Source organism: Nannobrachium achirus, assembly GCF_963921795.1.
Source record: "Nannobrachium achirus genome assembly, chromosome: 8".
Classification (NCBI taxonomy): Eukaryota; Metazoa; Chordata; class Actinopteri; order Myctophiformes; family Myctophidae; genus Nannobrachium; species Nannobrachium achirus.
In genome coordinates this window covers 61,768,161-61,780,603 of record NC_137817.1, presented here as the reverse complement: position 1 = coordinate 61,780,603, position 12,443 = coordinate 61,768,161, and the positions used below count along the sequence as shown (strand labels likewise).

General features: G+C 42.4%; 1 protein-coding gene across 1 annotated transcript; it reads left to right on the top strand.

Moving 5' to 3' along the window:
- The first annotated feature begins 494 nt into the window (after positions 1-494).
- Positions 495-9,611, top strand: tlcd5a (TLC domain containing 5a). The gene is made up of 3 exons (XM_080730954.1): positions 495-635; positions 4,231-4,433; positions 8,434-9,611. The coding sequence occupies exons 2-3, from the start codon at positions 4,238-4,240 to the stop codon at positions 8,976-8,978; spliced, it is 741 nt and encodes a 246-aa protein (XP_080587080.1). The 5' UTR covers positions 495-635; positions 4,231-4,237; the 3' UTR covers positions 8,979-9,611.
- Positions 9,612-12,443: the final 2,832 nt, after the last annotated feature.

Here is a 12,443-nt window from a genome sequence, read left to right as displayed (position 1 = left end):
AATTGACATGAATCCTAAATACACTGATAATTGTGCTGCCAAACAATTAAACTATATGGAATCTATATGAAAAGGTTGTAGGGGTCCCTGCTTCATCTCTCTCTCTCTCTCTCTCTCTCTCTCTCTCTCTCTCTCTCTCTCTCTCTCTCTCTCTCTCAACTAAGGGGTCCTCCTTGGCCTGAAAACGTTGAATACCCCTGCTATATAACCTATATTTAGGTGTACTTCTAGTCATTCGCCACAGGGTGTCGCTACTTGTCAAAAAGACAACACACCACACAGTAACATCCCTCCCATATATCGCTGCTGAACCCTTCCTCCTGTGGGATGGATTGGATGGAAACAAACGGGCTTTTGTTAATGATTGTTGGCTGTTGTGCGCTAACGTTCCATTCAGTTCACTCCAGTTCACTGCACTGTTAGCAGCCTCAGTGACATCGTCTCGTCCACATACAAGATCCTCACACTGCCTGCCGTCCAGTTCAATGGCGATGAATCAGAGATACTGACTGATGCTGGCCGTTGGATAGAGAGGACATCATAACGTGATGATCGGTGGTCGTGGACACACAAACATGATGACGTGAGAGAGAAGAAGGACTGGTCAGATGTTCATCGGAGGATTCGTCATCAAGGTGGTATTTTATTTATTGTTGTTTATTTGTTGCTACAGGGATGAAACGTGTTCAGGACAGGTTGCGACCACGGCAGTTATAATAAACCGCTCCTACACATCAGCGTCACTATGGTAACCGCCAAGTGCGTGTGATGATCGTATCCAGGGCATCATACAGCTTAAAGCCTTATTATTACTGTGTTATACGGCGGTGTCGCCTGCCAGGAATAGATCTACTTAAAGCTAGTGGTGGAAAACAAATAGGCTACTCGCATTTTAAAAGTAAAAGTATCAATACTGTAATGTAGAAATACTCTTACAATTCAAGTCTGGAATTCGAAATCTACTTGAGTAAAAGTACAAGTATTGGCATCAAAATAAAGTAGGCTATCAAAAGTAGAAATACTCATTATGCAGAATGTCCCATTTAAGGTTTTCAGATGTATATTAAATATATATCTTTTGATAATAGCAGATAAGCTCACAGTGCATCACGATTCAGCTTGTTGATCGGCTATTTTCAAATGGCCAAAATGTTATCATAGAGTTGAAGTGGTTAATGTATGTTTTGTATTAATAATCAAAATATACAAAGTAACTGAAGTAACTGAAGTTTTCATAGAATTGCAGTGGAGTAAAAGTACAATATTTTCCTCTGAGATGTAGTGGAGTAGTGGATTGGAAATACTGGGGTAAAGTACCTACAAACTGTACTTATAAGTAGCCTACAGTAGGTCTATTTAAGTAAATGTACTTAGTTACTTTACACCACTGGTCACTAGCTCAGATCTACAAGCTATGATGCTATTAAACAAGTTGTTTAATAGCTTGTAGATCTGAGGATCTCCGTTCTTGTACATACCTACATTTACAGTATATGTAGGCTATGTTCAGATCTCTCTAGGATTGGGCCTGTTGACAGTAGTGTAAAGTAACTATACATTAGTACACTTTTGAGGTACGTGTACTTTACTTGAGTATTTCCAATTTCCAATACTTTTACTTCTACTCCACTACATCTCAGATCCAGATATTGTACTTTTACTCCACTACAATTATTTGAAAACGTAGTTACTAGTTACTTTGTAGATTTTGATCGTTATAAAACAACATTAACCACTTTAGCGGTATACATTTCGGCCATTTGAAAATAGCCGATCTACAAGCTCACAATGTGTCGCGATCGCAATGCATTGTGAGCTTGTAGATCTGCTATTTTCAAAAGATTTGTATGAATTTGAAATCTTGAAATGGAACATTTTGCATATTGAGTACATTCTACTTTTGGTACATTTTGATGGCAATACTTTCGTATTTCTACACTGCAGTATTGATACTTTTACTTAAAGGAGGACTTCACCACTGTTCAACCTGTCTTCATATAATAGGTCCTCACTAATGTTCATAATAAAATAGCACAATTTCTTTCTACTCAGTCTGGGTCTCATAGGAGAGCTGTCAAATCCTTCCACCGGTGACATCATCGTTTGACAGATTTTTTTTAAACAATATAAAAAAAAAAAAATGGCTTCCACTTTAACATTGCAACTTTTCAGGAATAGAAGCCTGCAGTTTCTATTAGCTTGCATTTCCCATTGATGATGTCACCGGTGGAAGGATTTGACCCACCCACAGCTCTCCTATGAGACCCAGACTGAGTAGAAATAAATTGTGATATTTTATCATGAACATTAGTGAGGACCTATTATATGAAGATTGGTTGAAAAGTGGTGAAGTCCTCCTCCCAGTCCCCCTGCAAGGCCCCGCGTAGCTTTTTGGCAACGTTTTTTAAATCATTTTAAAAAAAATGTTATAATTAGTTTTCCTGTTCTTTTTTCACATTAACATCACCATTAAATCCTATTGTTTAGTATTACAATGCCATTGGCCACGATATTTGCATATAAATACCCCCCACAGGGGCTGACATTGACACCTCCCAGAGAAGTTGAAATTCCAGCGTCTGGACGAACAACATCTCACTTTTTAAATGAAGCTATTCCTCACTAAAACAGAAGTAAAATGCCTGTAATATTTTTTTTCGTGATCATTAGAATGTCTAGAACACGTGCATATGTTAATATTGTGAAAAATATCCACAATATGCAAATTAGAGCATGATTTATGCTTTATGATTTATGGCTATAAAACCTTACAAAAACATTATTAATTTTTTAAAATTACATTTTCCTGTGATTAGGACTCCTACAACACCATCTGAATTTTTTTATTTATTTTTTGGCCAGTAGAAATTAATTCGGGCCTTGCAGGGTTAAGTAAAACATTTGAGTACTTTTTCCACCACTGCCTGTTGCACACAAGTGCAAGAAGAGGACCTTGAACATGACTAGTGTGTTCTCCCATGGGAACGACGTCTGCAGCCCCGACACACAGTAACCTATGACTTGGTTTCGAAAGTTCCTGACTGAGATTATAACTTGTAACAGTAGTACATGAAACTGAAAGTTCTCCTTTGGTTGGTGCTGCAGTGCTTGCTGCCAGTGTTGGGTGTGGGCTTGTCCGTCTGTATGGTCCCATCTCCTAGGAACAAACGTCACACGAGACAGAGACATCCCCCTCACCCCACACCACCAGATTCTTCAGGCCCTGGCCATCTGTAGTGCTATTATAGTTCAAGCAAAGGCTAATTGTTGTTCTGTTACAAAGGGATTTCAGCTGTGAGCGCCTATAGATGCTAATTTATTTTTATCTCGTGTGTACTGTAAATTGTAAAAAGACTATGTTCTTTCTTATCACAAGTTATTTAGGTTCGTATTCTTTCGGTTTTTGATGTCAACTACATTTCTGGTCAGTGACTTAAAGCGGTGTTTCTCAAAGTGGATTCCGGGGACTCTGTAGGTTCCTTTAGTGGGGTCTAAATTGACCCATACAAGTCTGTAACTCTGACAGTTGGTTCCATTTTTACACTGTCAGAGTTAAGGGGGAGACCTTAAAATTTGAAAGTTTGAGAAACACTGACTTAACTCATTTAGGCCTAGAATTATTGAATGCTTTAACCAGTGAAAAATAGCAGATTTATTTTTATCGTGAACATTAGAATTTTGACCAGTGAAAAATAGTAGATTTTTTTTTTATCGTGAAAATTAGAATTTTGGCCAGATTCTGTAAGTGTCTTTTGAATCCTTCTAAGATTTTTTTGGAAAACCTATGTTTCTATGTCTGCAATCTGGCCAGCCATCGTCAAAGAAAAGGTCCTTTTCACTTAACTGGAGCTCAGTTAGTCTGTTCTTGAGAGACTACTATGTCAGTGGTTCTCAAACCTTTTCATATGAAGGACCCCCAAACTGATATTTATTTGGCCACGGACCCCCATCTCCAAATATCTAGTTCCAGGGACCCCCAGATGCAAAATTTGAGTTACAAACGTTCGCTTTAAAAATACACATATTCAAAGATTTGTACACATTTTCACGACTTATTTTCAAAAATACCAGATCTACAAGCTCGCAGCACTTGTGCCGTGCTGTGAGCTTGTATATCTGCTATTTTTCAATAGTTAAAGCATTCAATAATTCTAGGCCTAAGGCAACTTGTTGATGAGAGAGAGAGAGACCGGAATTTTTCAAGTTTTCAATTTTGTTCTGTCTTTATAGCTAAGGGATGGCACTGCTGGTTGTTGGTGCTCTGCTGTGCCTGTGTTGCTGGAGCCTGATCTACGCAGTCCTCTGTGCCCTCAACGGGCACCGGGGCTCTGAATGGAACTGCCGCCTTGTCACCCTGCTCCACGGCGTCCTGGTGGTCCTCATCACGGCGTACATCGGCTACGTGGACGGACCCTGGCCCTTCGCCTATCCAGGTATACGCACGTACTTCTCTGTAGACCCCTAACTCAGTGGTTCTCAACCTTTTCAGGCCAGGAACCCCAAAATGGTCATATTTTAACTGGGGACCCCCTCACCCTGAAGAGCACTAAGAGTTGAGGCATTACATTTTGTATAACATGATTCTATTGTGAAAATAGCCGATCTACATGAGCATGTAGATCTGCTATTTTCACAATTTCTGCCTCTAATATTTGACAATTTGGCCAATGTTTAATTTGTCAATTTAAGGGGGTTCCACACTACGCGCGGTCACCGCCTCCTAGCAATTCATTTTCAATGGGAGGCGGGCGGCTATTTTGGCCACGCAGTGAAGTTTTGGAGCGGCGAGGCGAGCGGGCACGGTCCAGTGAAATCCCCCGCGAGCGTGCTCGTTTGTGCATGCGTACGCGGGCGGTGAGAGATGGATTGTGTTCATCTTTGTGAAATACCGCGCGGCGTTTACTCACTGAGCGAGTGTGTTTGTGTCTCACCGCGGCACGGCCACCGCTGATCCTAGCGGCAGCCCCGACGGCAACCGCCTGTAGTGTGGAGGGCACCTTAGAGGCATTCAAAAGTCCTTAAATTGTCACTTTAGAAATGTGCATATACCCTCTATACACTTCAACTTTATGTCGGTTTGTTTACTGTTGACAGAGAAAAGAATGTTTCACATTAAGTTAATCACTCTGGGGAGTGGGGACCCCCTCCAAAATAATTTGGGGTCCCCCCTGGGGGTCCCGGCCCACAGGTTGAGAACCACTAGCCCTAACTCAGCAATTATCGGTTTGATTTGCATGCAAGTCATGTATGGAAATATTCGGCATGCAAAAGCGCATGATGAATGTCTATGAAAAGGATTGTCAAACTGTACATACAGCGTTGGCACAACAATACAAGTTGTTTGTACTGTATACTACTGTACACTGGTTGCCAGTCCACACCCAATGATTCATAACGAAACTGACCTTGCAGGCTTTGCAACATGCAAATAATTGCAACTAACTTGCAACCATTATCCCGAATGGCTGTTGCAAGGAGTTGCATTACAGTTTACGGTTTAGGCATTTAGCACACGCTTTTAATCCATTTAGGCCTAGAATTATTGAATGCTTTAGCTATTGAAAAATAGCAGATATACAAGCTCACAGCGCGGCACCGAGTGCCGCGCTGCGAGCTTGTAGATCTGCTATTTTTTTTAAACCGTGATATATATATCTTTTTGAAAGTGAACATTTGTAACTCAAATATTTGCTTCTGGGGGGTCCCTGATACAATATTTTGAGATGGGGGGGGGGGTCCCTAGAACAACATATTTTGAAATGGGGGTCCGTGGCCAAATACATGTAGTTTTGGGGGTCCTTGGCATGAAACATTTTGAGAACCACTGACAGAAACATAGTTTAAAAAAAAAAGAAAAAAAAAAACTTAAAAGGATTTAGAAGACACTTATAGAATTGGGTCAAAATATTCAAAGATTTGCACAAATTTTCACGATTTTTCAAAAATAGCAGATCTACAAGCTCGCAGCGCGGCACTCGGTGCCGCGCTGTGAGCTTGTATATCTGCTATTTTTTAATATTTAAAGCATAAAGAATTGAGTAATAATGTGTTCAGGACTAAAACTAAAGCGACTAAGCAGGTAATACGTCAATATAATAAGCAAGATAATATGCCAGTACATCAACAACAATACAACAAATGCACAGGAATATCAATCTAGAAAAAATAATAATAACATAGGTAGACCACGCACCTAATCAGTAAAAAAAAAAAATCGTCTAAAACCTAAAAATGCTATCTAGCTTCTGGTGTGGTCTGACTGGCCTTTAGACTTTAGACTTAGTTTCTGTTCTCCATGCACATGGGAGTAGGTGAAGTTATGCCAGTTATGCCATCTCTACTTTCACAATGAGAATCAGCTTTGTTGTCACATCACACAGGTTTACAGAAGTAAATAAAGTTCACGCATTGTTCCCATTGTATTGTTATTTCCATAGAAAAAGAAAGGGGGGGAGGATCTAATCAAAGAAAACAAAGACATTATCTACTGTACATTTACACATAGTACCTGGGATAAGATATCAAATCAAATCAGATCAAACTTTATTTATACAGCCCATTTAAAAACGACCAAAGTGTCGACCAAATTGCTTAAGACAAAAGAAACACAGTGCAACAAGAAGCAATACAACCAAATACAATCAAATAAACAAAGCAGTGATCAGGGGCCAACGGAATAAACCAGGCTATACGGAGGAGGCTTTGTCAAGTCTGGATTTGGCTTAAATCCTAGTTTAGTTCATTCTGCTTTCGTGAAACTGGCCCCAGGTTAAAACATAACCTCGGCTGAGGTTAAAAGCCAAATTTAAAAAAGTGAGCCTTACGGAAGGACTTAAAAACCTTGATGGACTGGGCAGACCTGATATGGAGGGGAAGTCGTTCCTAGAGTCGCATTGCCAGACTCGTTCACACTGCGTGTGGTAGTGGATGGGCGTCTGGCAATGCGAGGCTGGGTCGTTCCAGAGCCTGGGGGGCAGCCACGGCAATAAGCACCATCGCCCCCTGGTTATTAGTCGGGCTGTAGCCGTAGGGGTCAGTAATGAAAGGTCAGCTGAGCTTAAAGCTCTTACTTGCTTGTAGTCCCAGTTAAAAAACAAGAAAAGACATCTGAACAGATACAAATACTCATTCATTCCCATATCTGTTAATCTGCTAAACTCAGGCCGTTAGTAGGGGTGATGACTCTGGTGTAATGTAGTGTAATGTATGCACTTGACCTGTATGTCAGCACTGTGTGTTGTGCACTATTCGTTGTAATTTACTTTCTGTTTGTCTTGTCCTGTTGTATGTTATGTAGCAGCCTGCATGTCCAAGACAAATTTCCTTCGGGACAAAATAAATGAATCTTGAATCTTGAATCTTGAATCTTGTGGCGTTGAACCTGTTCAGCCAGGTGAGACGGGGCCAGTCCATTAATGGATTTAAAAGCGGTTATCAGGATTTTGAAAGCAATTTTAAATTTGACGGGGATCCAATGGAGCGATATAAATGTCCACAGATATAGAGCTCAACAGATCCAGTGTAAATAATGTACAATGTAATTACACCAGTAAGACTCCCTAATCGGGAGATAAGCGACCGTCAGGTCACATACACAACTGTTTACCGCTTTGTGTGATTCTAGGGCTTTGATCTTTAGGAGCAGTGTCCAAAAATCGGACTGATGGTGGCGCTAAATGGGACAGATCCATGTTGATGAAATGTCTCCGCTTTGCGTGATTCATTAGGTTCAGATATGTCACATGAATCCGAAAGGATGGAAAAAAATGCTTTTGAGGAGGCTGGTAGCCTAAAAAAAAGTAGCAACAACTGTAGCAACAACCCAAGAGAAAAAGATCTTGTATAAGTTGTGAAAGTCTTTGCCAAAGTGTCTCCTCAGTATACTATTGTACTTTTACTAGACCTAAAGCATGGGTCTTCAACAGGGGGTCCAGGACCCCTAGGGGGTGCTCAGAGTTGCTACAGGGGGTCCTCCAAATCTTTGAGTGATAGAAACTTTTTTTTTCTTCTTTTTCATATTAACCACTTGAACCATAGCGTTCATATTCTGAGAACTTCAGCCAAAAATAGCACAACGCCTCGCAGCGCGAGGCGTTGTGAGCTTGTAGATCGGCTATTTTTGGCAAAGAGCTTTGATGTAGAGGGGGAAAAGAGCAGACTAAGTACAGAGTGAAAGGTAAAGTTGCTTGACGTATCCAAGTATTGACGTATTCAATAAGTATTCGAGTGGTTAAATATCTGAAAACACGAATTGACAGGAATCCAAAATACACTGGCGATTGTGCTGTCAAACAATGAAACTATATGGAATCTATGATAAGGTAGTGGGGGTCCCTGCTTCATCTCTCTCTCAACTAAGGGGTCCTTGGCCTCAATGCATTCATATTCTTCCATAACCGTATATTAACAAAATCACGTTTGTTTTGATTCCAGGCACGAAGAACACACCCCTGCAGATCAGTGCCTTGGTGATCAGCCTGGGCTACTTCATCTTCGACATGGGCTGGTGCGTGTACTTCCGCACGGAGGGCCCCGTGATGCTGGCGCACCACACCATGAGCATCCTGGGGATCCTGCTGACCCTGTCGCTGGGCGAGTCCGGCATCGAGGGCTGCGCCGTCCTCTTCGGCAGCGAGATCACCAACCCCCTGCTGCAGACGCGCTGGTTCCTCAGGCAGACGGGACGCTACGAGACGCGCCTGGGGGTCGCCGTCGACGTGGCCTTCGTGCTGCTCTTCGTGTTCATGCGCGTCTTCGTGGGAGGCGCCATGCTGTACTGCGAGCTCATCTCGCCCAGGCCCAAGTTCTTCATCAAGTGCGGCGGCGTGGCCCTGTACGTCCTCTCCTGGCTGTTCGTGGTGGACATCGGTCGCTTCGCCGTCCGCAAGAGCAGGCAGTGGAGAGACCGGCTTGAGGAGAAGGAGGCCGCGGCGGCGGCGGTAGCGGTCAACGGACATGAAGGGAAGAAGATGGACTGAAAAGACAGCTTTCAGTTTGTCTGGCTTTTCTGAAGGAACCTACATTATGACTGAGTACCTCATCTCTAGACTTGAAGGTATAAAGGGAATACGTTGTGTAAGCAAGGGAGAGGTCAAAAGTTGGAATACAGACATTCGATATCTGTCCGTAACATCAACTCGTTCTCACTCCCAACTGGTCACTTATGGATGCTTGGTCAAATCAAGACCCCTTCACGTCGTGTTTCAACATGAAGGGCGGTCGGATTAAACTCTCCTTAGAACTCCCACGGTGTTTGTTTCAGACATGGGAGGAGGTGTGCTGTCACGTGACTGATGATGGAATGCAGACGTGATTGAAAACGAGTGAAAAACCATGAAAACGGGACAGTCGCGCCACTCTGCACAGGCACTCTGTCCACGTTGCATACAGACAGGGTGGTTATAGGATATGATCGTTCCGCCGTCATCAATACGGGACTTGAAAATGGCGTCCTTTGCAACAGCACCGGACACTAAAGCAAGGGTCTTCAACAGGGGGTCCGGGACCCCTAGGGGGTCCTCAGAGTTACTACAAGGGGTCCTCCAAATCTTTATGCGATAGAAACCTTTTTCTCCTTTTTTATAATGAACCTCTTGAACCCTAGCGTCCATATTCAGAGAACTTTAGCCAAAAATAGCAGACCTGCAAGCTCACAACGCCTCGCGCTGCGAGGCGTTGTGAGCTTGTAGATCAGCTATTTTCGGCAAAGAGGTTTGGTGTAGAGGGGAAAAGAGCAGACTAAGTGCAGAGTATTGACAGTTCAAGTGGTTAAATATCTGAAAACACAAATTGACGTGAATCCAAAATACACTGACGATTGTGCTGTCAAACAATGAAACTACATGGAGTCTATGATAAGGTTGTGAGGGTCCCTGCTTCATCTCTCTCTCAACTAAGGGGTCCTTGGCCTGAAAACTTTGAAGACCCCTGAACTAGACCAAGCATCAACATGTGACGAGTGAGTGGGACAAATTAAAAATGAAGTTGGAGGCTGGGAAAAGGTGTAATGCAGTACTAACCTTGTACTAAACTTTGGTACAGTTAGTTAAACACGACTGAGAGACAATAGTTGTTCTCCTTTGAACACCAAAGAACATACTGCCAACCCACACACAGATGGCGTCTCCTCCACAGCTTTCTTGCGAACGATGACCCAATCATATCGTCGTTGTCGGGTGAAAACCTTGTATGTCCAAAACCGTTTGTTTTGCATTTTCCATTTTAAAAATGATTTAGACTAGTGAAAACAGCCGATCGGTGCGAGGCGTTGTGTGCTTGTGCGAAAGAACATACACATTTGAAACTTGGAGATACAAGGTTTCCACTCGACAACGACGATATGCTTTGGTCTTTACACAAGGGAATGTCCTCAGACCCTGTGACTCACCACCTTTTAATTTCACAACACTAGGGGCATGCCTAGGACTTGAATCAGATGTCACAGCAGACACTCAAAGCATGTGATATGTTGTTAACCACTTCAACAGTGTTGCCAGATGTGCGATAACTATCGTATTTGTACGAAAACCTTCACCCTCTTTAGGATCTATAGCAGTGTTTCTCAACCACTGTGCCGCGGACCTTTGGTGTGCCCTTTGACATTTTGACAGTGAAGTCAAATTATTGAAGGACTTTTAAAAACTGTTTAATACCCCAAGAAAGAAAAGAAAAAAATACCATTACTTCATCAAAAGTAATCAAAAACAATATAAAAACTGGTAAAACATTGGCCAAATTGTAAAATAATATAAGAAAGAGGCAAACCTTTTGAAAATAGTCACACACACCGTATATCTAGGTGTGCCCTGGGATCTTTTGGCTATGAAAAGGTTGGGAAAACACTGATCTATAGTGCAGAGAATGCCATACTTGGAGGCAGGGGTGTCACACCAAATTCTGGGCCCTGGGTACAAGGATTCACTGTGGGGCCCCTGTGCTTTAACTATTGAAAAATAGCAGATATACAAGCTCACAGCGCGGCACCGAGTGCCGCGCTGCGAGCTTGTAGATCTGCTATTTTTGAAAAATCATGAAAATCTTTGAATATTTCAAATCCTTCTAAGGTTTTTTTTTTTAAACCTATGTTTCGATGTCAGTGGAGCTCAAACCTTTTCATGTGCAGGACCCCCAAAATGGTATGTATTTGGCCACGGACCCCCATCTCAAAACATTTAGTTCCAGGGACCCCCAGAAGCAAAATTTGAGTTACAAATGTTCGCTTAAAAAAAACTTATATTCAAAGATTTGCACACATTTTCACGACTTTTCAAAAATAGCAGATCTACAAGCTTGCAGCGCGGCACTCGGTGCCGCGCTGTGAGCTTGTATATCTGCTATTTTTCAATAGCTAAAGTATATAAAATAATTAAGGCCCCTCCAACACCTTGGGCCCTAGTAACTCAGTCCCACTTTCCTACCCCTTGTGACGCCCCTGCTTGGAGGCATTCATTAAAAACACCGGTTGTGTCTTTACAGTCCAGTTCCAGGCTTTATTGTTGTTGTTGTAATCTCCAGGAAGTTGCCTGCTTCCACGCAGCGTATGTGGTGTGTTTTTGTGTCAAACAAGGTTGTTTGTTGCATACAGATATGTGCGAAATTACATTATTTACACCTGTGATTTATCTTTTTTTAATTTAAAATACTTTAAAATAGCCAATCTACCACAGTTGCCTCACAGCTAGAAGGTCCTGGGTTCGATTCCCGCCGGGGGACGTTGTGGGCGCTGGTGGTGTGCTGTGTTCTCTCCTCCGCATCATCAGCGCCCACACCCTAGGTGGGGTTGGCAAAGGGGCCTTTCTGTGTGGAGTTTGCATCCTAGGGTGGATAACCTCACAAAAACATGCAGTAATCCTGGTCTCTATAATGCCTCCCCCTGGCCAGCCTGATGGAGGGGAAAGGAACTGGTTGGAATAACGTGTTCCTTCCATGCGCTGCGCCCAGGCGGGGAATCTCTCCCCTACTCATGCATTGAAGGAAGCATGAGGTCAGTCCGTTGCTCTCCCCAGGTTGGCAGAGGGAGTGTAGCGCCCAGGATTACATCAGATACTTGGCACTGGGTGAAAAATGGGTTACAAAATCGTGGGATAATAAAATAAAATAAAAAGGTTTCATGAATTACAAACTGTGAATGCCAGACGGATTTTCATGTTCCATCATTTGTTAGCGCTGTGGCTCCTAGTGGTCAAGCCGTCTAGAGGAGGGGTTCCCAAACCTTTTTGGCTTAGGGCACCCCTATACATTTTCTTTTTTCTTTTCATCCGAGGCACCCCTACATTAGTATACAACATTTTCACTCCCAGCACCTTATATTTATAGCATATTTTAGTGATTATGTTGTGAGGAAAACAACATAATAGCCATTTTGGTTGGAACCGACTGAAAATCATGTTGTACTTTAAGTTTAACATTATACTAAATATATTTTTAAGTGTCCAAATAAATTC